This window comes from Eptatretus burgeri, chromosome 3 (genome assembly GCF_056783735.1).
Source record: "Eptatretus burgeri isolate ZD-2024b chromosome 3, Ebu_testis_v1, whole genome shotgun sequence".
NCBI classification, from domain to species: domain Eukaryota; kingdom Metazoa; phylum Chordata; class Myxini; order Myxiniformes; family Myxinidae; genus Eptatretus; species Eptatretus burgeri.
Genome location: NC_140963.1, coordinates 73,255,743 through 73,283,664, shown reverse-complemented (window position 1 = coordinate 73,283,664; position 27,922 = coordinate 73,255,743). Strand labels below are relative to the sequence as shown.

General features: G+C 43.8%; 1 protein-coding gene across 11 annotated transcripts in view; it reads right to left on the bottom strand.

Moving 5' to 3' along the window:
• OVCA2 (OVCA2 serine hydrolase domain containing) overlaps positions 1-25,340 on the bottom strand; it is a 74,420-nt gene extending 49,080 nt beyond the window's left edge. For 6 of the 11 annotated variants that reach the window (XR_015056251.1, XR_015056252.1, XR_015056249.1 and 3 more), the window contains exons 1-3: positions 25,210-25,340; positions 18,479-18,501; positions 8,393-8,463 (exon numbers count right to left, since the gene is read on the bottom strand). Coding sequence is in view for 7 of the 11 variants with exons in the window: in XM_085873980.1 (XP_085730106.1) it covers positions 8,393-8,463; positions 18,479-18,501; positions 25,210-25,236 (121 nt within the window). In the remaining 4 variants the exon portion in view is untranslated. The remainder of the gene's footprint in view (positions 1-8,392; positions 8,464-18,478; positions 18,502-25,209) is intronic. The other 5 variants (XR_015056250.1, XM_085873982.1, XM_085873985.1 and 2 more) reach the window with 2 other exon arrangements.
• Between the last annotated feature and the right edge of the window lie 2,582 nt (positions 25,341-27,922).

Genomic DNA, 27,922 nt, shown 5'->3' with positions numbered 1-27,922 from the left:
AAAAAAATAGCGATTTTGACATAAAAAATTTCTTCTCCGAGGGGTTTGTCGAATCTGGCAGGGGTTTCCGTATTTGGTTAGCCCAATGGCACCTGCATAGCCCCACAGAGCACGATTTTTCATTTTCGTCCCAAGGTCAAAGCCACAAGGTCACGAATTTAGAAAATTGCGATTTTGACATAAAAATCCATCTTCTCCGAGGGGTTTGTCGAATCTGGCAGTGGTTTCGGTATTTGGTTAGCCCAATGGCACCTGCATAGCCCCATGGAGCTCGATTTTTCATTTGTCCCAAGGTCAAGGTCACAAGGTCATGAACTTAGAAAATCTCGAATTTTGACATAAAAATCAGACGACCACCCAAACTTTGGAAGCTAGGAAGACAATATTTTTAATGCATAATCGTGAGGTCATTCTCCACCTAAAGTCTTGAAACCATTTTTCTCTATCTCGAACACCTTGCCTGTGGTGCCCCCTTCAAGTTTGTTTTTACGCTGATTTCATCAAAGTATGGATAATCCGAGGAGTGCGAAATGCCATATCGCCTACATGACGTTATATTGTTCCTGGAATGTTCCAGAGGAAGTTTTGCATCAAAGGTCATTATCCTTGACCTTTGACCTTTAAAGTTCACAAAGGTAAAATTTTCAGTTGTGGGAATCAAACCGGGTTTTCGACCTTCTTTGACGAACTAACTCCAATAAGCTATAGCACGTATCCTGTTTCCTTATTTTAATGTCCACAACATTGTTTTGGGACCTTTAAAGGTTATGCAAAGGTCAAATTTTGAAAGTTGTTGAACGAAACTGGGGTTTCGACATTTTGCAGCGAATAACCTGTCACTCGTACCACATCATGTTGATCATTTTTATAACTTGGTCAAACATTATCACGTTGTCTCATCCTTGACTTCTGAAACAATCTACATTGTCAAATACCGCTCGTGAACCATCGTCGTCTTCAGACTTGTTTTTTTTTTAATTTATGTGAAGAGATCTGAAAGTGTGTTTGTTCCATGACATGAACCTCGAGAGGATACACACGTTGCATCATTGATCGCATGACTTGTGTCTTCCATGAGCCATTGAGTGGCAAAAAGGACAAGTCAAGCTTGAATAGGTAATAGTCACCTGTGAATTTCGCACACTTTGCTTCTAATGGGAGAAGAGATATAAAGGGGGTTCAAGGATATCTTTCAACTGCTTTCCCATAAACTTGGAGGAAAGACTGATGTATTACAGTGATAAACTAGAACGACACTCGATAGAGAGCACAACTCGACCAGGCTGAACAGTTTGTGTTTTGTATCCCATGGCTGGATCTGCATTCGGACCTGAACCAAAACCTAATCGGCTTGTTCTCGTCAACTGCCTAACTCATCCACCAAGTTTTGTCATAATCCATCCACAACGTTTTGAGACATCGTGCTCCGTATCGTTTTTGCCCCATCTCTCGATGGTGAAGAATCACTTCAAAAAAAAAACTTATCGGATCCAGATCTGGATCTACAACAAAATCGAATCAGATTTTCCTTGTCACACACCCGACCTATCCACGAAGTTTCATCCGAATCCATCCATAACTTTTTAGGCATCCTGCTCACAGACAAACAGACAGGGGTGAAAGCATGACCTCCATCCACCTTCAGTGACAGAGGTAACAAGAAAGACTGGCACCGAATGAACACCACTCACTTCCACACTCCCAGGTTTAAAGTCGACAACGATTTTGAGTATTTTATAATTTAAGATCACAATGTTAAAGAGCTACAAGATCAACACGATAAAACAAGATTAGTTTTCCAGGGCTGTTATATGATATTACATGCTGAATTCCTGAGAGCATGATGCAGAGGTAGTGTACCCACTTTTGAGCTGTCGAGTCTGGGTTTTCCTCTCTACCAGAATTTTAAGTTGCTGCATTGCTTCTTCACAAGGAGAGCATTTCATCGCAAAGTGGACCGTCTCTCGGATGGTCATTAAGCTGGAGACCGATCTGCCAGCATTAAATAGTGCATATTTACTATGCCATGATGCAGGATGGTGCATGTCTGTCAACGAAGAGGCAGCCTAGCCAGATTTCAGAAGTTCCTGCCTGAGCCCATAGGGGGCCCACAGGGGGCCTGAGCCCTGAGCCCTGAGCCCACTGAATCATCTGCATGGCCACACTCCATAATGAGAATGGCAATCGGTGGAGCACATACCTTTGCCAGGCTGAACAGTTTACATTTTGTATCCTACTGATCGGCCAGATCTGGATCCGGACCTGAACCAAAATCGAACCGGCTTGTTTTTAGCACCTAATCAACTCATCCACCTAGTTTTGTCATAATCTGTCCACATACGTTTTGAAATATTGTGTTGCAGGTAGTTGACAAAGAAGCTCAAATGAGCTAAGATCCTCGTCCTCTTAATGATGACGTCATAAAAACGAATATGACGTCATTGTGATGTATCAGGTATGTGATAAATTATCTGTGCAAATGCCCGGCTTGATTCCCGCAAACAAAATTCAAACAGCTTGCCTAGTTTCGGAGATAATGGTATAGGCGATTTCCATTAGCGACGATATTATGACGTCAACTTTTTTCTCGGAAGAATTTCCAAAATCGGAGATGGCTACTGCCTGCGGTTGGGCTTTCTGTATATACATGGCAAGTTTCACGAAGATCCGATGAAAACTCTGGGTTGTGAAACAAAAAATGTCAAAAAATAGGAATGACATCATAAAAATTGATATGATGTCATTGTGATGTATCATATGTGCAGCAATTCATCTCTGCTCATGCCCTGTTTGATTCCCACAAACAGAATTCAAAAAGCTTGCCTAGTTTCGGAGATAATTTTTTCGGCGATTTCCATTAGCGGAGATATTTTTACGTAACTTTTTTTCTAGGAGGAATTTTCAAAATCGGAGATGGTTACTGTCTGCGCAGGGAATTTTTACATATGCATGCCAAGTTTCAGGAAGTTTCGATGAAAACTGTAGGCTGTGAAACAAAAAAGTCCACAACAAGAAGATGAAGAACAACAACGTGAGTAAGACTTAGAGATCCTCCATGAGGATCTAAAAATTGAAACACCAATGTAACATCATTTAATATGATGGTGGGCCACCAACTGTGGCCATTACTGCCTGTATGCGCCATGGCATAGGGTCCACCAGCGTCTGGAATTGTGCAGGAGGGATGCGGCACTATTTTTTTCACGAGAAAGTCAATCACTTCAGACCTGTTTGATGGAGGTGGGAAACGCAGTCTCAAGCGTCATTCCAGAATATCCCATAAATGCTCGATTAGGTTCAGATCTGGTGACTGAGAAGGCCATGACATATGGATAACATCAGTGTCAGGCTCATCAATCCATTGGGCGACCATACGTGCTCTGTGAATGTGGGCATTGTCATCTTGGAAGACACCCCATCCAGCAGGAAATAAATGCTGCAACATGTGGTGAAGATCACTCAGTACGACAAAGTAGCGATTGGCATTGACCTTGCCTTCTAAAGGCCCGGTCACACCTTGACGTTTTAGCCAACGTATGCCGATTTTTGAATTTTTTTTTCTAAAACGCTGGCACACATTTTTTTTTGTCGACCGGAAGACGTCATTGGAATACGTCTACATACGTGGATGTGTGTTGGGACTACGTAAAGAATTGGTTCAAGGCACGTCAAACATAAGTTAGAAATAAGTTTCGCGTAAAAAAGACATTACCGCGACGTGTTTCGACTTATGAGTAGCTTATAAGTAGCCTTTGTGGACGTGTGTAAGCGTCCACATATCGTGTGTACAACCTATCCCCATCGCATGCGGAGCGTGTGTCATACGTCGAGTACGTCGTAAAATTTTGAACATGTTTAAAATTTCTTGACGTACTCTACTTACTACGACGTATGATAGCGTACTTTAGCGTTCTACTCACGTATACCAAACTTACTCATACCGTATTTGATGTGCCCCAACGTTTTAGACACATTTTTCTTCGGTCGGCATACGCTGGCAAGATCGCCAAGGTGTGACCACGATGTTGACCCTTCCATTTCTACGGCAGTTATGATTCGAATCGTTGTGCGTCAGCCTTTTAATAGGCTACGTCACGACATCGTCGGCGATGCGTGCAATGCGCTATGCCTAAGTTAGACTATCGTTGGGCATCGGTTGTGTAGGCCGCCAACAGGTTCAGCATTCGTTGGTATAAGTTATCTATAACACAACGAAACGTTCTGTGTCCGTTACCAATGCGTTATACAGAAGACCAAGTCGCTATGAATACATCCGAATCTTTAAAAAAAAACATCAAAAGTTCAACGTAAGCCAGCGTTTTAGATACATTTTAATACGTTGCCATCGCTGGCTAAAAGGTCAAGGTGTGACCAGGCCTTTAGTAAATGACTGCACCCAAACCATGCCCCAAAATACACCCCACAACATTACAGAACCACCAGTACCCTTTACTGTTGGAACCAGGCACTCAAGATTATCGAGTTCTTTAGGTTGGCACCACACATGTACTCGTCCGTTTGTCAAGAACATGGTGAAGGATGATTCATCTGACGATATCACATTTCTCCATTGTTCGGTAGTCCATTGCCTGTGCTCTTTGCACCACTGGACTCACAAACATTCATTGCTGCCAGGTTTGATAAGCAGTTTATGCACTGCAACCCGACTATGGTATCCCGCTCTGTAGAGTTCTCGGCGGACTGTTTTTGATGAAACTGGCTGCTCATGCCTCAGGATAAAATTTACAGTCAATTGATCTGCAGTTGCTTGCCTGCTTTATTGCTTTGCCTTCCACTTAAAATTAATGCACGGGTATCACGATCCTGGAGTGTGCACTTTCGCCCACTGTTGCCCTTTGCTGACGAGGTCTTTCTCTCGGAGTTCCATGCAGTCATCACCTTCGACACCATTGTTTGTGAAACATAAGCAAGTTGAGCTGTCATTGCCACTGAAACTCCTGCCAAACGTACCCCAACAATCACCCCTCTTTCAGTCACCGAGGTCTACTCTTGCAGCTATGCTTGCCATAATTATAGGCAACGAGGCCTGTGCAGCATTTTTATGCATGACCCTAAGCATGCTGGGATGTTATTTCCTGAATTAACACATGGGCCACACCTGTGTGGAAGCAGTTGCATTCATTGGACTTGGTGTCCCTCATTTACCCAGGTGTTTCCATTTTTTTGTCCACCACCTGTATATATCATTTTGGACCCATCTCTCAATGGTGAAGAATCACTTTAATAAATTTTTTAATTATCGTATCCATATCTGGATCTTCAACAATATTGAATCAATTCGTCCTTGTCACACTCCCAACCTGTCAACCAAATCCGTCCATAACTTTTGGAGATATCCTGCTCACAGACAGACAGTGGTGAAAACATAACCTCCATCCACCATTGGTGGCAGACGTAATAATGCTACAACCTGTCCAATATACATTCTTTTACATCGGCTTCAAAATTTGCTACATGACGCTTGTAGCACAGGTATCCTCCGCTTAACGAAGGTTCACATCGCGAAGGTTCGCTACAACAAATGGTTTCATTTATGACTATTCATCGCTTAACAAAGGTCTTCACTCGCAACACCAAAGGAGCAAAGGAGCAATCACAGTGTCATGGTGATTGTGCAATGCGAGTTCCTTAGCAACGATAAGTGTGAAACGTTTTTCCACTGATTAACCTTCCATTGGGGTGATTAACTTTTCAGAAGGCTTGCGAATAATTAACTTTTCAGAATGAAAGGGTGAAAAATAACCATCTCCTTCACCACCTCCACCGCTGCCTTTTTGTACGGAAACTTTGACTCAAGATCGTTTTGATGTTACAAATAAATTAACTTCATTATTGTGTTACTGTCTCTATTATTAGGTAAATAATAATATTATAATGTCGATTGCACCTAAAACTATCGTTATACCAAGCGTATGGCTTTGCTTTTAGACCGAAACATTACGGTTAGGAAACCAAGTGTAATTTTTTCCAGAAGAAATAAAAGAAAACGAGCTCCCGCATAATGAAGGTTCTCAAAATAAAGGGTTATAAAGGTAAGTAACCCCTTCATTAAGCAGGGGATACCTGTACAGAAAATGAACAAGCTCCAGTGCTAAAATGTATAAAAAAAAACATCAGAATTGGTCCTCAAAACCTGATCCGAGTAAATAAAAGGGGATACTTTAGGCTCTTGGGGAGGGCTCAGTTCAACCTTCTGATACCTGCTAAAGCAGATTATAAACCAATGAGCTAAGTAGTACAAGTCAAGATAATCAATATATGAAATGCTCATCCCTTTTATATTGAGAGAGCACAACGGGTTCAGCCAACAGTGCATGAGCATCATTGGAAGACATTTTCATCCACATGCTCACTTCGACATTCATATCAACACTCCATGACATTATCCACCATGCCCTATATTGCCACACACTTCTGCCAATTCCAACATCTAAAGTTTAATTCTCTTCTAAAACTGCCAAGAAGACTCGCGTGCAAACGAAATTGAGGGAAACCCTCCTAATGGCACAAACAAATCTTACAATGCTCATTATAAAACTTTCACAATATTTTGATTCGCAAAGTAAAAGAGAACCCCTTATAAAAAGAGGAGTTCATTGCAAGCTCGCAACCTGGTCAAAATCAAAACTGCCTCTCAATTCTAGGGCCAATATCTTCTGCAGCCGACCATAATTGTGCCAGAAAACAGACGAACAAGACGTACACACAACACCTACATCCACATTATAAATAGCACAATGTTAAGTTGATGCTATTCTTTCCCACATTAATAAGTAACTCTTTTGGGATATGAATGCAAATCACATGCCACACAGTTGATGGATTTACCGTTGCCATAGTATCAAGTGATTTTTAATTATTGTCCATCGCCCACGTGCACATTCTTTGGAGCTACGAAATACCAAGTCATTAAATTAGGCCAACATTCCTCAAAAAAAAAAAAAAATATATATATATATATATATATATATATATATATATATATATATATATATATATATATATATATATATATATATATATATGCTGTCCATTCATCTGTTCACAGTATATGCTGATTGGCTGTATGAGGCTAGGTGCAATGTGATTGACTACTGGCAAGACTGAATAATGTATCATATCGGCTTATTAAAAGCTGATATTCTGAAGCCGATTCTATATTTGACGATTGAAACTCATGGCCTAAATAAGTATGTTGAAATCGGGAGTGAAATTGGGGAAAAAATTAGGAAAGAGTGATTTTTCTTCCTCGATATAATTAAATAATAGGCTCCATGGGACGCAAGGTAAAATGGCTCCAAAGTTAATTTTTTTCACTCTTCTAAAGGTAATTATTATTGAATTGCCGATTTTATTTTATATCGCCCAGGGACACAAGTCGGGACCTTTTTGGATTCCGATTCCACTTTTTGTCAACTTTTGTTGCTCCCGTGAACGTCATTGTATGTTCTGTGTTCTTGCTCTTCCACCACCTTCGATGATGTATAAAACAAGAAAACATCCAATATTCTTTTATTATGCATATTTCTCATGTTCACGTCTCTCGAGTAGGAACTTTCCTGGTGTTGCCTTAATGGTTAGGGTGTTGGGCTTGGGATCTTAGGGTCCTGATTTAAAATCCCGCTTTTCCATTGAATCAATATCAGGTGGGGTTGACTCAGCCTGTCATCCTTCCGAGGTCGGCAAAATGAGTACCGGTGATTGAGCCATTCGAGTATCCTGTGTCGGAGCAGTGACCTGTCCAGGATTGTACCCATCCAGCGTGAAAATCCTAAAACCCGAGAACTTGAACAAGTATAGATTCAGCACGGAGGCAAAACAGATGGTCAGAACAAGCCTTTGGATCTCATGAGTAGGTCCAGAACCAGCCATGAAAGTCAGTGGTAAGTGGGATGTAAAGGTGTTGATAATGATTAGATCTCATCACTGGTAAGAGGTGGGGTAGCTGGAGTTTGGAGGAGGGAGGGGAAGGGCTAAGGTGGGTGGGAGAAGATGAGAGGAGGGAGGGGAAGGGGTGGGGTAGTAGTACATAGGGAGGGAGCATCGGTGGAAGGAGGCAGTGGAAGGGGTGCGAGGAGGGACTCGGCATTGCCCGGCAACACCCAGTACCTTTGCTCTTATTTTATAACAACAGATCATCGGTGGTGGTGGTGGTGGTGGCAGTAAAGACCCATAAGACCTATGACAGAACATGAGGGGTACTCACAATAAGTCGTGGACATTTAAAAGGCTGTAACTATTCCTGGACAGGTTACAAGTTTGTCCAAGAGTGCAGAACATTCCCCTGAGCAGTACTGGAAATCTAATCCATACGAGTGAGGACAATGCAACAAAGCTTTGCTTACTAAACTACCGAGTCACAAAAACCCACCAAACTCTGCAGACTTCTTCAAAATCTTCCGCAGAGATCCCGTACGCTCTCGAAAAGTCTGTGCATTTTGCCTGTGGGATTAAATCATTTAAATGTGCCATTCATGTTTCAATTTCTTTTTAGCAAGGACAGATATAGCAAACTTAACTACTGGAAATAACTCGTTTATTATGTGCCGTGTCTCCAACGATGTAAAACAACAAAAATAAAACAAGGACAACTACTTACACTAAAACACCAGTCAACCAACGTGGGCGTTTTTCAAAGCAGATGTTCCAACTACTCAATATTTTTACCATGAGTACAGCAGTAGTCATTGCATTCTGTAGTTGGAAATGAAACTCAATAATTTGTTTGTTTATATATATTTTTTAACTATATGTAAGAGCTCACAACATTACAAGCAAACACCACATACGATAAAGCATAAATTGAGAATACCAACAATGGTGGCCCAAAAACACACAAATATGCGAAAAATAAAATTAAATGTTTCCGCATCTTACGGAGGCTTACGGCAGAGATACCAAAATTTTAAGTGTTTCATTAATTCATTGAAATGGTTTCAAGGGTCCTGGAATGGCATAATAACAAATAATTGATGGACTAAGAGTGGTATGAGGGGGAAACAAGTAAAGAAGAGCACATATGAGACACAACATAACATCAGAGTAGTTTAATGTAGGGGGTAGGCGTGTGTATTAGAGGAAGGGATTTCTTTTCTTTTTCATAAAAGGTCAAGATTAGTAGAAGAGCAAGAACAAGAACACTGAATGGAGAACAAAAGGACAAGCAGAAAGGGAGTGGGAACACTGACAGCAGGGTTGAAAGATCAAATCGTGGATAACATGGACAAATAAGGGAAGTGGGGCTGAAATAGGGATGGGGTGGATGCACGGGGTGGCCAAGATGGATGCAAAACCAAACTCTCAGGAAAGAAAAACTGGAAATTTGCAGGGAGGTGAGCTCGGGTGTGGGGCGTTGACAGGGGTAAAAACAAGATCATGCTTTTGGATGGGGGATGATTTGAGATTGGGGTGAACAACTGTCTTGAAGACTTGGAGGGAAGAATAAGATTGAAGAGAATGTGGAAGTTGATTCTACGGGCAGAAAAAACACCCAGAGAGGAACAATTGAGTTGAGGTGAGCAGTGTTTCGCGATTTTGGGAGTTTCCACAGAAGGGGGATGATGGTGGACCATGCATGCCTTGCAGAAATCTAGGGAGAGGGGAGGGGATGGTAAAGCACAGAAAGAGCAGAGGGTGCACGACCAGAAATGAGGCATTAGAACACAAAGACCACCAACCTTTCCATGAAGATATGCCCAAAGACGTGGCTTCAATAGGAAAAGTGATCGGGCCATAGACTCAGCTTCAATGCAGGAGATTCCAATGATCTTGAAGGCCTTGGTTTCCATGGTGTCAAGCTGAGCCATGTGTGAGGCAGTGAAGCCAGCCAAAATTGGAAAGCAGTACTCCATCAAGCTGCAGATGAATGCCTTGTAGTAGGTGGACAAGAGTTTAGGTGTGCCATGGAAGGACTTTGTATGATGGAGGATGCCCAGCCCTCAACTAGCTTTGGAGGCCAATTTTGAAATCTGGTTTGCCCAAGAAAGATCGCAGCTGATATTGAGACCCAGGAGTTTGAATGACTAATTTCTTAACAAACCTCCTGAAGAAGTTCATAGAAGGGTTTGCCAGACAATCTTTCAGAAAGAGATGGCGAGAGTGTGAGATTTGTCATGATTTAAAGACGTATTCCAAGTGTTTGACCAGCTTGTGATTTTATTTTCAAGGTCTGAAGAGAGGGAAGAGGCTGCTGCCTCATTGTGCAAATTAGTGCACCGACTTTCGGCATATCATTATTGAATGGCCAAACTGCTGAAGTCGGTGTGCTATTTGGCATTATACTTTACACGGCAGCCTTATTAAAAACCCTTTAGTTGTTTGTCTTAACCACAGGAATGGTGTTTGTGCGACAAGTGACGTACGCTGATTAAAATTTGCTCAGCAATGGCCATAATGGAACATGAAACTGTGGCTCCACAAAAACTAAACGATATGCATCAGGATATTCAAATGATAATCAGGATTTTTGACTCCACTACATCCATTATGGCCATTGCTGCAGAAAACACTCGAGTATAAAGTGGTATGCCAGTGCCCCCCCAATCCACGAGGAGGAACAAAACTATATTGCGCTGTTTATAAAATCCTTGCAAGTTGTGATATAAAGGGGTAGCAAAGAAGGCCCAAAGTAATATGAAGAGTCTGTGCTGAGCCTTTGAGTCAAGACTTGAGACATGGTCGACCAAGACAGGTCATGTCTGATGGTGAGGGCCAGGAGCTCAAGAGACTGCACCAAAGCAAGAGGATTTTTGCAAAAAAGATAAAAGTATTGGCAAGGCAGTCTTTTTGGAGAAGTAAAGCAAGGATGTGAGATTTGTCTCCTTTGAATTACCTGTTCAAGGTGGTAGACCAATTTCTGATTTTGTCAAGGTCAGCTGTGAGGAATAAGGCAATGATATTGTTGTGGGTTTGGGGAGTCCAAAAGAGATCCTCATATAGTTAAAGCTAGATACTTCATTGTATATCGTTTTGTTAAATGTCTGATGTGCATGTGGTTATATATGCATTCCATCTATCCATCCATTGCGACCATACTCTGTGCAGAGCATTGGTGCTGCCTAAGCAGCCTCAATGGCTATTGGGTACAATCCTTGACAGGTCGTCACTCTGACAAGGATACCAGCAAGCTGGCACTCATTTTGCCAACCTCGGAAGGATGACAGGCAGAGTCAACCCCACCTGGTATTAATTCAACAGCAGAGAGGGATTTGAACTCAGGATCCTAAGCAACCTAAGCCCACCACTAGGATCCTAAGCCCACCACCCTTACCATTAAGCCAGCACCAGGCATATATATGCATTGCATATGTATTAATAGATGCTTTCCCCTCCCCAACACCATCCCCCACCCCCCCCAGCCCCCGCCCCATTCTCCATGTTGTGTTTCTAACTCCAACAACCCATAGTGTTAAATGTTCTTTCCTGCATCTATCTTAGTTATCACTCCAACCCCCATGGGAGCCGACCGCAATTCTGCGCATCTATTCTGATCTGAAACGGAATCAAAAATGATACACGCCCACCACAGCTAGAACCAATCAGGTAGGGAGTGCAAACACACAACATAAAATCCCAACCCCCTAATGATACCACCAATCAGGAGGGTGGCGTATCAATCGGATCAGAAAGAGTTCATGCCCCAAATTCACCAGACAATCGGGGCCGATCCAATCGGACCACAGAGCAGAAACGGGAGGCGTTACGGGAGCCAGGAACAATAAAAGGCTGTAATTAACATCTTATTCATCTTCGTGGCAAAGTGAGTCGTGGCAGGAGCACTTAGTGAGAGAGCTGCATCTGCTTTCAGTCACGAGCATCTGGCTAGGCAATTTTCAGAGCTGGCCTCTTCTGCCTGAGGTTCCTCCTACTCACTGCCTGCCAGTCTGCCTGCCTTTCTGTGCTCTGTGCTCTGTGGCATCCCAGCGGATCCAGTGGTTCGTGGCGCACTCATGGTGGTGTGCTTTGCAGGATGTGTCAGTATGGTCGAGCTGCCGTTCATCTCAGTGTGCTGAGGAGGGTCACAGTGTGCACCTTGTGACTGTCAGTGTCTGGCACAGTCCGAGAGCATCAATAAATAAATACCAGAGTGAAAGGGTTCCATTCACCACGGTCAAGGGGGAAGCTCATGTCCTCCAGTAGCTGCAGGCTTTGCTGCTCATTCAACCATGCAGAGGGATGTGGTGGTGCCCCAGAAGCGTCACACCAGGTCAAGGGGGTCCATATTGTCCTTCTCCACTGTGTCTCGCCCTCGATTGCTGTTGGAATGAAAGCAGGCCCATATTATAGAAGTGCGAATTCACAGTAATATCCGATATTCTGAAGGTTGGCAAGTGCCGTATATGGGAAAGGAAAATGTTTCCTTCTTCTTCTTCTTCTTTTGGCTGCTCCAGTTAGTGGTCGCCACAGCGGATCATCTGTCTCCATTTCACTCTGTCCTCCACATCTTCCATTGTCACACCAACCACCCGCATGTCCGCCCTCACCGCATCCATAAACCTCTTTGGCCTTCTTCTTCTCCTCCTACCTGGTGGGCTCCATCTTCAGCATCCTTCTCCCGATATACCCCACATCCCTCCTGTGCACATGTCCAAACCATCTCAATCTCACCTCTCTCACTTTGTCTCCAAACCGTCCTACTTGCGCTGTCCTTCCAATATACTAATTTGTAATACTGTCCATCCTCGTCACTCCCAACGAGAATCGCAGCATCTTTAACTCTGCCACCTCCAGCTCCGCTTCCTGTCGTTTTGTCAGTGCCACCGCCTCCAAACCATACAACATAGCTGGTCTCACTACCGTCTTATATACTTTTCCTTTCACTCTTGCAGATACCCTTCTATCACAAATCACTCCTGAAACTCTTCTCCACCCACTCCATCCTGCCTGCACTCTCTTCACTTCATTACCACACTCTCCGTTACTTTGCACAGTTGATCCCAAGTATTTAAACCCATCCACCTTCACCACCTCAACTCCTTGCAACCGCACCAATCCGCCACCTTCCCTCTCATTTACGCACATATACTCCATCTTACTCCTCCTGACTTTCATTCCCCTTCTCTCCAGTGCGTACCTCCACCTCTCGAGGCTCTCCTCAGCCTGCTCCCTACTCTCACTACAGATCACGATGTCATCCGCGAACATCATAGTCCATGGAGACTCCTGCCTGATCTCGTCCGTCAACCTGTCCACACCATTGCAAACAGGAAAGGGCTCAGAGCCGATCCTTGATGCAATCCCACTTTAACCTGAAACAGGTCCGTCATTCCTACCGCACACCTCACCGCTGTCACACTGTCCTCATACATATCCTGCACCACCCTCACATACTTCTCTGCCACTCCCGACTTCCTCATACAATACCACAACTCCTCTCTTGGCACCCTATCATAAGCTTTCTCTAAATCCACAAACACACAATGTAACTCTTTCTGGCCTTCCCTATACTTCTCCATCAACATTCTCAAAGCAAACATCACATCAGTGGTGCTCTTTCCTGGCATAAACCCATATTGCTGCTCACAAATCATCACCTCTCCTCTCAACCGAGCTTCCACTACTCTTTCCCACAACTTCATGGTGTGGCTTATCAACTTTATACCTCTGTAATTACCACAGCTCTGCACATCACCCTTATTCTTAAAAATCGGTACCAGTAGACTTACTCTCCACTCCTCAGGCATCCTCTCACTTTCCAAGATTATATTAAACAATCTGGTTAAAAACCCCACTGCCATTTCTCCGAAACATTTCCATGCCTCCACTGGTATACTGGGCCAACTGCCTTTCCACTCTTCATCCTCTTCATAGCAGTCCTCACTTCATCCTTACTGATCCACCCCACTTCCTGATTCACTATCTCCACCTCTTCCAACCTTCTCTCTCTCATTTTCTTCATTCATCAGCTCCTCAAAGTACTCCATCCACCTTCTCAACACACTCTCCTCGCTTGTCAGCACATTTCCATCTCCATGTGTTTGAATAATTTGAAGAATCACTGATGTACATCTGTGATTGTAAATACTACTTGTGTAAATAAAACCATTTGGCCTCTATAAGTGTGGTGCATTCTGTTTACCAAAGCAGAGGTATACAGTAGTGCGGAGGTTTATAGAATAAGGCATAAGTCAAATGTCATCACGCGACAAGTTAAGCTCAGCCTCCTTAATCACTGTCAGTCATGTGGTGACTTGGCGGGAGCCTCGCTCTAGCCTGTGGCTCCACTGGGCGGCAGTGCAGCACAATAGCCCAATTGTTTGCTCAGGAACTGTGGGGTCGACTGACATGACTCAATGATTCGGACTGGAGATATCCGGACTGACCGTGACCGCAACAATATTGTTGTGAACCAGGGGTTGGAGGCGAAGACGACGAGAGGTGAACTACCTCGGGTTCCCACCAGACTCTCTGGAATCGCAGGTCGTACCATGAATAACTTCGTGATGTGGCAGGTCGCTCATCGAACTCAAACGCCAATAACTCAACCATGTGACTTAGAGTCCTCCGTCTCATAAATACCGTTTACCTGAAGGTCACGTGATCAAATTACCAGGGAACACGCCTTCCGTACGCACTTGCTCAAACTGGATCGCCTTACCAGATCATATGCAACCGAGCAGAACTGGCAAGCACGTACCGGCTGGGAAACAGATCGTTGGGGAATAATATCCGGGCTAAACGAGGGTGTGGGCCATGCTGGACCAATGGAAAACACAAAAACGAGCTGGGAACATTTTGATACAATGCATTTATTTACAAATAAGCGAGGAAAAGTATGTGGTACAGTAAATGGGGTTTATTTTATGTACAGCATGGGATAGCAAGGAATTTGTGGGGTGCGGCAAAAGACAACAACTTACAAAAGACAGAGCAGGATTAATCCCAACTATCTTCTACAATCTTACTTAATCTAGGACAGGCACCATCATACGCACGCAAGCACGCACGCACGCACGCACCAGAGGAAAGTTAGAGAATCAAGAAAGAGAGAAGGTGAGGATGAGTGCCCTCCTAAATACCTGGCGTGGTTGGCTGATCAACGCGGCCCAGGACGCTTAAGGAGGAGTAGTTGAAAAGAAACTGGTGTCTGCGGTGTGGGAGTGGGGAGGTGTGATGTATGCGACATGAGGGGTACAGTGTCGTGCCACAGGAAAATGGGATTGCGAGTCAGTAACGCATTCTTCTTTGTGCATCCACAGTAGATGGGAGAGAGGGGAGTAAAAAGAGAGAGGAGAATAGATGTATGAGAAGGAAGATCCCTAACCTAACCGTGTAAAGGTCTGCATGTGTAAGTATGTACCTCCATGGGACACTCCACCTGAGCATTCCCACCTCATGATATGGTGCGTTATCTCCTTATTTATTCGCCGGGGCTCATGGCAACGTGTGCTCTGCACTGATCCACCTTCCGTGGCCAGTGGTGAGACTGTCTGGCTTCCAGGGGGTGGCGGCACGTCGATAGCATGGCAGAGAGTCCACTGTATGCTCTCAAGGATGGCAGTCACACATGGATGATGTTCTCCATGAAGAAGCTCTTTTTTAACAGCTCAACGCTACCCCCCTTTATAAGCCCCAGGCGAAGGGTGGGGCGAGGACCGGAAAGCGATGCGCTGTGGCCCAAATCCTGCTCATCTATTAGGCCACACCGGCCCGAGCCCCACCAGGCTCCGGGACCAGAAACCGGCTCAGATTCCCACCAGCTTCAGCATGGCTCGGAGCTCCTGACTTAACATGGGGAGCATGCTCCCCAAGCCAGCACCCCAGCCCTGAATGTGCACCAAGTACAGTCTGTATGTTGGATGGTAGCGGACTTTCTCTGCCACCCACTCGCTCCTTCAGGAGCCAAAACGCACACCCGGAACCCGAACCAAACTCCCGAATCGCTCTTCCCGTGACCCCTCCTCATTGCTTACGGTCTTGACGTGGTCTGACAACTGTATGAGGGCTGCAACAATTCTGGACGGTCACCCGGGACATTCCCAGTGAGATGCGGTGATGCTACAAAGCATCTCTCGCGTGGTCGAGCATCGCGTGGCACCAAGGACAATGGCCAATGCCACGCTGTGCTCGAAATAGAGTGGCGAATTGTAACGATGCAGACTGCAGAGGTACGAGGGGGTGTAGGAGTACATTTCCCATGTGTGGGAGGAATTTATGGTCAAAGTGGTGAAATTTGGTGAGTGAGGGGCGGAGTAAGGTGAGGTGCCAGTTGGGAATTGGTGGCAGATTTGAATGGAAAATGGCACGCAAATTCCCGAGGCAGGTTATCTTGTGTGCAACCGGGATGATCCAAGCCACGGGAGGCATCGCGGTATGCTTATTAAACAATGGTTTGTTGAATGGCATGTGTGCTTGCATGCTTGTTGTGTACTAATGGCTAAAAGGAAAGGATTAGAGTCGGGATCAGAGTACAAATCAAGGAGATATTTATTAGACCGAACTACGAGTCCCACACAAGGCAATTCGTCACGTTAAGCCACTAGACATGAGGGGAGGACTAACTACATGAATACTAATGAAACTAGAGGGGGAGCACTCGGGAGAGTGCAAAACCTCCGCCGCCAATACTGCTGGGTCACTCAAGTGAACCTTATATCTTATTCATTAAACATGATGTCAACAGTGCTGACAGTTATAGTTCTTTTCTCCATTTTTTTTTGGGGGGGGGGGGGGGTTGGAAATCACTTAAAACATGTAAAAATGCAAAAAAGAAAAATCGAAATTTTGTTGAAAAAAAAGTTGCAAAAATTTTTTTTCTCTAACAATTTTTTTTGGGGGGGGGGGTGGAAATCACTTAAAACATGTAGAAATGCAAAAAAAAAAATTTGGGGGGGGGGGTTGGAAATCACTTCAAACATGTAAAAATGCAAAAAAAAAAAAAAAAAAAAAATCGAAATTTTTTTGAAAAAAAAATTGCAATTTTTTTTTTTTCTCCAACAATTTTTTTTGGGGGGGGTTGGAAATCACTTAAAACATGTAGAAATGCAAAAAAAAATTTCCTTTTTTTGGGGGGGGGGTAACAATTTTTTTGGGGGGGGTGGAAATCACTTAAAACATGTAAAAATGCAAAAAAAAATATTTTCTCTAACAATTTTTTGGGGGGGGGGGGCAAGTCCAAAATTTAATGGCATGATCCTTGGACCATACCTAACCCCCCCACCAAGTTTCGTCGAAATCCGTCGAGGAGTTTTTCCGTAATACTGTTCACAAACAAATAAAAAACCAATGTCACCTGCAGGGTGACCCGTATCTTGCCAAAAGGTGACCACGTGTGACTTCTTTAAGGTCACACTGAGGTGAACAGAGCTGCTATCCACCAGGAGCGACTCCTTGAGGAATATCTGCCTCCGAGAGATTCCGATGAGAATCGTTCCACAGAGTGACCATGAAAAATATGCGTTTGACTCAACGTCACCAAATGACGTCATAATGTCTCAAGCTTGACATATCTAGAAAGCACTCATTGAGGTGTTCAATTTGAGGTACTACACGATATGGTTCCTAAAACTTGAAAATTTGACCTTGGGGTCAAATATGTTTGACCTGAAGTGCTAACCATGAAGGTCAAGGCCAATCGCCACCAAAAATTAATCAGCTGAGCGCCAGACCATGAACTATATTCCCATGAAGTTTGAAGACAATCCGATCAAAATTACTCAAAAAATATGGGTTTCCTCGACTCCCCTGATTTGCGACAAAGTGACCTTGACCTTTGACCTTGACCTTCAAAATTTTATGCGCTGAAAGGGACCTCTATAGGCCTCTTATATGCGAAGTTACAAAAATTTCCAATGATAACTGTGCTCTGCAGAATTTTTTATACGTGATTACAGACAAAAAAAAATAAAATAGATTAAAAAAAAACATACAAGCTGACTAACATATCTTGCAAAAACTTCGTTTTGGCAAGATAACAAACAGAAAGGGGTGAAAACAGTAACCTCCATCCATCTTCGAAGATGGCGGAGGTTAATAACTGCCTGGGGATCCTGTTTGTTGGGTGCCATTGCCTTCGAGGCATGCAGTTTTGCAGAACCGCAACAATATGTTTGTTACTGTGGAACAGAACCATATGACACAGGGTAGAACCATCTGCAAAATGGAAAAGGTCATCTGTCCAAGGAGGTGGATAGGTTATTGAAATAAACCAGGACAATTGTTGGACCCAAGGTGCTATGTTTGGGGGAGGGGAGTAGCCTCCACATTGAGACTGGAAGAGGTCATACCATTGAGTCTGTCTCTGCCTCCATGTCTATCTCCAGTATTATGTAAATTATAAATGAGGTAGCATATGATGTTACAGCAGCCAACCTCCAATGTCAATGAACCGATAAATTACCCAGAAAAATAAACAAATAAATAAACAATAACTTTTACGAACAAAAGGTAGCAAAGGTAAGATCATTGTTAACAGAGCTTTTGCAGAGTATTTTTTGATGTGTTCGAAAAAAAAACTCACCTGTATCCATGGATACACAAAATCTGCAGAAACACAAACAAATCACATTTTGAACCAGACAGGTCACAGAACATGATACCCCATGTAGTGTTCAAGTAGAAACTTCGATTTTAATAAAATTATGATAGTAAAGATAGTTTTAAAAATTAGGAAGTTTAGTGCAAAAGAAGCAGTCTTATACGTCACCCTTATGCACAATAATAAGACGGTTAAGTCGCGGTTTCGGAGATTGAGGCTTTAATTTATCACCATAGAACATGGCATCAATCAGCATGAACATAGCCACAATCGGCAGCCTCTCCATGACCCTCTCACATGCCATGCCTCTCATGCTATACCGTATATCGATATATAGCATGATTCTTGGAAGTATTTTGTAGGTGATGTGTTCAACTGTTCAAGTATATAATTGAATTTAAATAAAGGTTTCAAGAGGTTTAAGGCATATAAATAAGAAATATTCTAGGTTTTACCGCCGTTTTACCTAGTGGCCATTACATCACCCTATCTAACACATTATTAATTATTTGTGCCTGTTGTTTGTGTCTTTTATAATGTCCTTAAAAACAACAAGTTTCCTGTTTGGAATGATTTTCAATTTTGTTTGACTGCCAGGCAGGCAGACAGTAAAAAGGATCTCTCTCCTCTCTGCACATGTGTGATCGGGACAAATTCGGGCCAAAGTACGGTAAAATGAGAAACTTGTCTTCCGATTCATGTTCAAAATATAACATTTGATTTAAATAAATTGTTCTTCAATCAAAGTGACAAAACTGACAAATCGATCAAATCCATTCTGGAGCAAGCAGGCTCGCACAGCATTTTGGCTGGCATCGGCTTGTATTTTTTGAGTGGCTGCTGACGTTGTAGTACTAAAGGACCAGGGATAAAATACACAGTTGCTTCAGCTTTTCAAAAAACTTCTGAGCTGACTGTGAGGTGAACTCCACATGAGATATTGGAAGGGCTTGCTCACATCACTCAGGTTGGGGATAAACTTCCTGGACAAAACCAAAGAAACAGTTTGATGCCTTGTTTGTTTGTTGGCTTCTTTCACAGCATTTTCTTGACTGCCTTCATGTTAAGCGGATCTGGTAGCATTCCTTTTGCTGTGGGTCTGCGTAAGGAGCCGAGGTTTGCCAGATTTGGCAATTCCTGAAGTTTAGCTGCAGGTTTCTCCTGTGATGTTGTGACTGGCGACTCAGAAGTCATCCATTACCCTTCCATCCCTTCCAGAATCTGATCCATAATGCACTGGAAAATATCGTATGAGAACCTCAAATCATAGGGAAGGTGAAACCAGCGGTATCTCCCTGCAAGTGTATTGAACATAGTCAAGCATGATGGTGGCTCATCAAAAGGGATCTGCATGACCCCACTGCGAGCATCGAGCACAGATAATTATTTAGCTCCAAGGATTTGAGCCAAGACCTCTTGAACAATTCTAATTGTGTAGTGCTCATGATTAATGCACTATTTAAGTCCTTAGGGTCCATACAGATGCGGACTTTACCATTGTTGAGAGCAACTACGACGAAACTCACCTACTCAGTCAATTGTTCTATCTTTGCGATGTGACCTTCAGCGACAATCTGTTGTAGCTTGTCACCAATTTTCTTCTTCATTGCTGCTGGTTGTCTGTGGGGAGGAGGTACTCTCTCTGTGACCCTGCAACAAGCTTAATCCAATAAGTTCCAGTGACCTTGGCAACTTCTGGAAACTCGGAGACTACTGTATTGTTGATGCTTGACACATCGACTGGAAGGTGAATGAGAGACAGTTTGTCGAGCTCGCCGACAAATCCTTAGGCTGCAGAGGTAGCACCGATATGATTTTTCTCCTGATCGAGGTCAGTGACCTCAAAATTGGCCTCGGTTGTCTTGTTGTTGAGTGAGAAGGAATGCCACGGTACCAATGGGGTGAATAGAGTGATTCAAGTACATTTTTAGAATTTTCTGTTGCAGATGGAGATCTGTTGCAGACTCAATGCTGGACTAACTGGGAATCTGGATCAGTCTCTAAATCAAGGGACTTCAGGTTGCGAAGCCTCTTTCGGCACACCGCTAACCAGTAACCAGGCTGGATGCAGTAAGAACAGCTTCCATCCTCATTGCGGGAGACTTGGCCTGGCTGCATACCAGCTGGCCACATCTGCTGCATACCAGCTGGTCACATCTGCTGCATACCAGCTGGTCACATCTGCTGCAGGGACCACCACTCTGAGGTTAGCTCTCAGCTTTTAGTTGTTTTGTGGATTATGAACACTCGTCAGGCTTGCCCTTCGATGGTTGTGTCTGGTGCTAACTTTGTTTGGTCCTAGAGCTGAGGACTTAGATGAGTTTATCCTCATCCATGACTATTCTCATTTGCTTCTGAGAGAGCTCGAGCTGTTAGTATATTTGTATAGCCTTGGCTATGGTTTCAGCTCTTCTCCCCTGTCAAGGAGTATTTTAGGGACCCTTTTATTATGGCTAACATCAATTATGCAGTCTACGAGGATTTTGTCTAGGTCTTGGTCAATGAGGATTATTCTCAGGTTTTCTTTATAGAATCAAAAGGCTCACCACTTCACTGGCACCCTGGCTTCAGGCTGTGTCTGGCAACTCTCCAGTTATCTCCACCATTGAAGGTGAAGGAAGTTGTGTTTTCACCCCTTTCTGTCTGTTTGTTTGATTGTATGCAGGATATCTCAAAAAGTTGTGGACGGATCGGATGAAATTTGGTGGGCAGGTTGGGTGTGTGACACGGACGAACTGATTAGATTTTGGTGAAGATGCCGATCCGAATACTATAATTTAAGTGATTCTTCACCATTGAGAGATTGGGCCAAAAATGATATGTAGCACGATATCTCAAAAAGTTGAGGACGGATTTGGATGCAACTTGGTGGACAGGTTGGGTGTGTGACCACGACAAATCGATTCAATTTTGGTGCAGATCCAAACCTGGATCTGGATACGAGAATTATTTAATTTTTAAAGTGATTCTTCCGCATTGAGAGATGGGGCCAAAAAATATATACAAGATATTTCAAAAATGTGTTGGGCCCGATACGTTCTTGTGGATCAGACATTACGTGGCAGAGGTACGTGCTCTACCGAGTGCCCTTCAAGTTTTTACTGTGCTGGACATCTAAAATTTGTCTTTCATTCTCGCCGGGTCTTATTTATCCCCTTCATCGCAAGCTAGAGTTTATAGTGTCGTAGATAGTAGAAAAATCGTGCAAATTATGATACAAGCATCAAATTTGTCATTTCTGTTCTGCAGGGCTTTCTGATCAAATCTGCCCAATTGGCCATTTGAAAATCCAAATTTTGAAGAAAAAAAAAAACTTCAAAAAAATTTGAAGTCACAGCTGGCTGAAATTCTTGAAGCGCAAATGAATATCCCAGACAGAGAACCAAGGGGAGATGCAGTCATCATTGATGGCTCAGCACTTATCAATGCCCTACCTCCACGCACTTCAAAGATATTTGATGACTATCCTAAAGAAGACATCATCCCACAGGTGGAATCCTATGGTGCCAGGTACGAGAGGGTGGACGTAGTGTTTGATGTGTACAAGAAGTCAAGTCTGAAGTCCGAGGCAAGGTCGAAAAGGGGGCAAGGAATCAGAAGAGTGACAGGAACCAGTAAGACCCCAATTAACTGAAGAAGCTTTCTTCGAGATGACAGCAACAAGACTGAGTTGTTTCACTTCCTTGCGGAAAAGATGTGTGAAGCACAGACGACAAGCACAGTCATTGTCACAAAATGAGAAGATGCCATTCGCAACACAAGGAAGTCACTGGATGCTGTGTCTAAATGTTGTCATGAAGAAGCTGACACTCGAATATTTGTACACGCCAGGGATGCAACGATGGATGGGAGCAAGTCCATTATCATTAAGGCTAATGACACGGACGTACTAGTCATAGCAATATCTGTACTGCCACCCTTACAGGAACTAGGTCTTGAGAACATGTGGATTGCCTTTGGCCAAGGAGCCAATGTGCGATGGATTCCAGTCCATGAGGTAGTTTCTGCAATAGGGTCTGAGAAAGCTAGAGGGATCCCATACTTCCATGCATTCACTGGATGTGACGTCGTGTCTGCCTTCCGCGGTAAAGGGAAGAAAACTGCATGGCAGACTTGGAACGTCTTTGATGATGTTTCTGAAACATTCACCAATCTCAGCCAGCATCCAACATTGATTCGCGATCTTGACTTTTTTGAATTTTTTTTTTCTTCAAATTTTTCAAAATTTGGATTTTCAAATGGCCAATCAGGCAGATTTGATTAGAATCCTCTGGAGAACAAATGTGCCAAATTTGATGCTTGTATCATCATTTGCACGATTCATCTCAAAAATTGCTGTTATCTGCCCCACTATTAGTAGATTCGACTACCTTGTTTGTTGCTCGACATTCCTTGCCATCCTGCTTGATAAGGTTTTCTTCGGTCCATGAGCAACCTAGACAAAACAAAACCGACATGATTTCTGAATCGACAGAACTCCCTGTGGAGATCATGGATATCCCATTTGATCGATGGATATTCGAAGTTCAGCTTTGCAATATTTGTGAATATTATCTGGATGGCGGCTGATGACATGAATGTTCTGCAGACTCCTGACACCATATACTCATGCAACCTAACCATGGAGACTCCATTACGCTGGAAGGAGAAAGCATGCCAAACGGTGTTGCATACTCAATAAACCACAACAATAATGGAACCCTATACAGATATGTCATAGGAGGTTCCGGTTGTGGGTTTTTGGGGTTTTGTTGCCAGTTTTTTTTTTTCCACGTTTCTTTATAGTTCCAGTTCTGGGTTCCTTCATGAGCATGTGCCATCTTCTCTCCGAGGTCTTCTTCAAAAGCTGAGGATACCTGTCCCACAGTTGACTTTTTTAAAGTTTCTAATTGGCAGTGTTAATGTGTTGATATATGATGTTATAGGATGTTCCGGTTCTGGGTTTTTGGGGTTTTGTTGCCAGTTTTTTTTTTCCGCGTTTCTTTATAGCGAACGCGTGCACGTGAGAGAATAGGAAACAACAACAACAACAACAACAACAACACAATACTCCTGGCTATTGGAATTGGAATCCGTGTCGTTAGCTATGACCTTTTGCTTCCGGTTGTTGTTAAACGCTGTGTGGTGTATAAACATGATTGGGTTTTATTTCTATCCTGTGAATATTATTTAACGCGTGCACATGAGAGAATAGGAAACAACAAAAACAACACAATACCCTGGCAATTGTGAATCCGTGTCGTTGGCTATGACCCTTTTGCTTCCGTTTTTGTTTTGTTTCTGGTTTTTTTTGTTTCCGGTTTTTGGCATGGTGAATGATGGATGCCGGGAGATAAAGGCATCGTCGGAGACATGAAAGACCCAAATAATATCAGACATGGTGTATATTTCCTCCACTGATTTTGATAAAGATATCTCCCGCATCATCAAAAAATAATTTTTAATCGTGATTTACGTTATTTGATCGCTGATCCCGAATCCAGGCCGAAGTAACCAGAAATTTCGTCTGCAGTTGTCAACAAGTTATAGGTAAAGTCAAAAGCGAATGTAAGAAAAATTCTACGTTCGCTTCTCGGCTTTGCCTATTCCATATTGGTTCCAGTTCTGGGTTCCTTCATGAGCATATGCCATCTTCTCTGCGAGGTCTTCTTCAAAAGCTGAGGATACCTGTCCCACAGTTGTCTTTTTTACGTTTCTAATTGGCAGTGTTAATTTGTTGATGTAATCTACTTGTGCATCTCATCGAGTGCCATCATGTGTGTTTTGTGCTGGTTTCATGCGTCCCTTTGTTTGGAACTTGTGCTCTCAAGAACCTCGTTGTAGCCTGGTGTTGGCTCAGTGGTCAGGGGAGCGGCTTGGGATCCTCGGGTCCTGAGTTCAAGCCCCGTCGGCCGCTGAATTAATACACCAAGAGATCGACTCGGCCTGTCATCCTTCCGAGGTCGGCGAAATGAGTACCAGTTCCAGTGTGTGTACTGGTGGAGGGGCACTGCATCAGCGACACAGTCGCGCTTCGAGAAATGATAGCTACCCCGGCAGCTAAGCTGCCATACGACCACCACCAAGGACCTCGTTCGAGTTTGTTTCCGCTTCTCTTCCTCTTCCTGTTCAATTCCCCGGCTTCTCGCCACACTGTTGGTGCATATTCCTCTCTCCTTGCTCTTCCACGAACCTCGATTTTGTAAAAATTTTCATTTCACCCCTGGACAGACCGACAGACAAAGACCCAAAGAACAGTCCCACCCAGCATTTAACATCAACATTGGAAACTCCTCAAATTTACACACTGCCTACACTTTTCCCACAATTACTCAGGCTGAGGCTACATTAATTGTTTTCAATTCTATTATTATATTATCATGGAAGTGGGCAGGGGAGGGGGGCAGGGGGGGCAGGGGGGGCAGGGGGGGCAGGGGGGGCAGGGCAGAAGCCTTTCAATCAATATGTAATTGAACAATTTCACATGTTAGGTTGGAGCTGTATGAAATAGCATTAATTAACACATGGATAATAATCAATCATATGGATTCAAAATTTAATTAAATTCCATCCCCTCCTCCAAACTCTTCTTCTTCTTCTTCTTCTTCTTCTTCTCCCCCTCTTCAATCATCTTCCTCTCCCTCCTCCCCCATAATTCTCCTTCATCCTCCACCAATACAAACAATCACAACCGCAACGTCCGCTTGCAATGATCAGCAACATTTCTTTCTTACCCGTAACGGAATCCTCTCAGCAGCCATAACGTGCTCCTTCCCGATTATTTGCACGTTCTTCCGCTATTTCAACAAATTCATTTCTCTGAGCTTTATTTCTTACCATCCAGAGACATTGTGAGTAATATTTTGCTCGGAAGTGAAAAATATAAAGCGAAAATTCAGCTGGTGCTAAATTATTTAAAAGGGGGTATTATCAAGCAGGCTGTTTATACACCGCCCAATATGTTGGCTGGAATTTGTTTCGACCAATCGCTAATTATTTTGAATCCTGTGCAAAGAAATTACCGACAATTATATACTCGTGTGGTAATTTGTCCGTCACCCATCAATACTCAAACTACCTAAAAATCCTGTCAACATCCCCACACCCCTCTATCTCCATCACTTCCAGGTAACAGTCTCATTATAATTTAAACTTATCTATTGTTTCTGCGCCACTGCCTTTCCAGGGAGACCATTCCATGCATTAAGTACTCTCTGAGTAAAAGCAGTTAAAGACTGTTTGTTCAATGTAAAACCTTCCTCACTGCACCATTCTTCCAGCCATTGGTTGACGTCTATTGCTCTGCTCAGAATTTCCATATTGTTTCCTAATTTTGGGAGAATCCCAGAAAACGACCTCACAACCCTTTGGTTTTAGACACTTACCCAATATCCTGAATCTATTTTTTCAAAATCTCTGAGTAAACTTTCCCTACATCATTCTCACCTTGGTGTACCACAACCACCTTCTTCCCACCATGACCCCATACAATATCGTTTACCCTTCCTTCAATGTCCCAAACTCCTGCTCCTTCAAAACTACACAGAATTCTATATTTACAATCCTTCTTGCAGAATTAAGAATCTACATATTTAAATGTCTCATCCCCCACAAAAACTGTCTCCCATACCTTATATCTACCAATTTCTATTTCTGCACCTCCACCACTGCCTGCACCCACTGTACTTCCACCACCACTGCTTTCCCCCGCTGTACCTCCCCAACCACTGCTTTCCCCCACTGCACCTCCACCACCACTGCTTTCCCACCCTGCACCTGCACCACAACTGCTTTCCTTCACCACACCTCCACCACTGCACCATCACCACTACCTGCCCCCGCTGCACTATAACCACTTCCAATGCAAGAAGGACTGAAACATGTAGAAGACTAGAAGAGCACTTGATAGAGCACACACCTCCACCCCATAATGCCTGATCCATGAGAACATATCGAGCCCACTACATTTTTGAGATATTGTGCTAGTATATTGTTACGAATCTGGAAGCCATTAGCACACAAACAGACAGCAGCCTCCACAGTTCAGCTATTTCGATAAGTATGTTTTTAAAGTTAGAATCCATCCCCTATGTCTAATAGGAATTTCGTGTGTGCTCCGAGTTATTTTATAGTCAGGTTTTATACATCTACTATAACAACAACAACAACAACAACAACAGCGGCACCGTCCCTCACTCAACTCGGTCGCCATTGCCCATATGTTTTTGGCTGAAGGCGTGGGCAGAGCATCCATCACCTCAGATCGGGGCTCCGCCCCGAGGAAGGGCATAGAGCATTTCCTCCAGCCAATGAGCGAAGGGTGAGCATCGCATGCACGCCCCAGCCAATGGGAGGCCAGCGTGCCGAAAGCTACTTCGGAGCCTCTTCGGGGGGCGGGCCTCTGAGACGCCTCGTCCAATCAGGAGGCTGACCACCTCAGGGACTGACTCCACCTTAGCCAGATGGAGTGTTCAGCCCGACCAATGAGAGGCGGCCACGAGTCGCCCGACAGCCCCTCGTCCAATCCGGAGGCGAGTCCTCAGAGCAGCTCCCTCGACCCGCAGGGGAAGGGAAGGAAGAGGTGGCAAGTCGTCGAAAGGAAGAAGGAGAAAGAGAAGAAGCCTCGTTTTGCCTGCTGGTGTTCTCGTCTACCCGCGGGTGCTCATCTCGTCTGGTCCGTTCCCGTACTGGCTGGCATCCGTTGCGTCGTTCCTGGTCCTGGTGCTTGGTGCTGCATTGTTGGCGGCGGGTTCAAGTCCCGCCACCGGACAAGCTCGACCAGACCGCACGAGGCGGGCAGGTGCAAGAATAGGCCCCTGCCCTCAGCTCGCCTTTCCCTCTCAAGCTGAAGGGCCAAATAAAGGCTGCGGCCACCATTTCTTTGGGTGTGTGTGTGTGTGCGTGTGCGTATGCGTGTGCGCGTGCGTGTGCGTGTTACAGAGATAGAACACATTACCTTGAAGCTGTCTAGGCGAGGTTAGATTCCCAAACAAACATAAACTGTCCAATTGGTGTTTCATAAGTTGGGTGTTGCATCACAGGTTGCACCCTCAGCTGAATGTTAAGTTGGGTGTCCCGTCTGCTGGCATTATTTTTTAAATTGGTGTCTTTCTTGAAAAGTTGGTGAAGAAAAATAAATATCTATGGATGTAACATGTATAGGTGTAAGAGATGTAGGTAGAAAAGTGGGATGTACACCTGAAGGCTGACGGACACCTTGTGACAAAATGAAAATCTATTACCAACTTCGATGAGACATGTATTACGTTGTAAAAGTGGAATTTTTCGCTATTATTGAGTCATAAAATCGGTAGGATGTTCAAGTGGGTAGTAGGTAAATGGGTGTTCAACACAAATTGGTAGTAGGCAAGTTCCCTTAGCAAGCAGCTCACTTGATCGCTTTCTCCACTTGTCAAGCGGCTCTCAAAGCGGTTTCTACGGAACGGC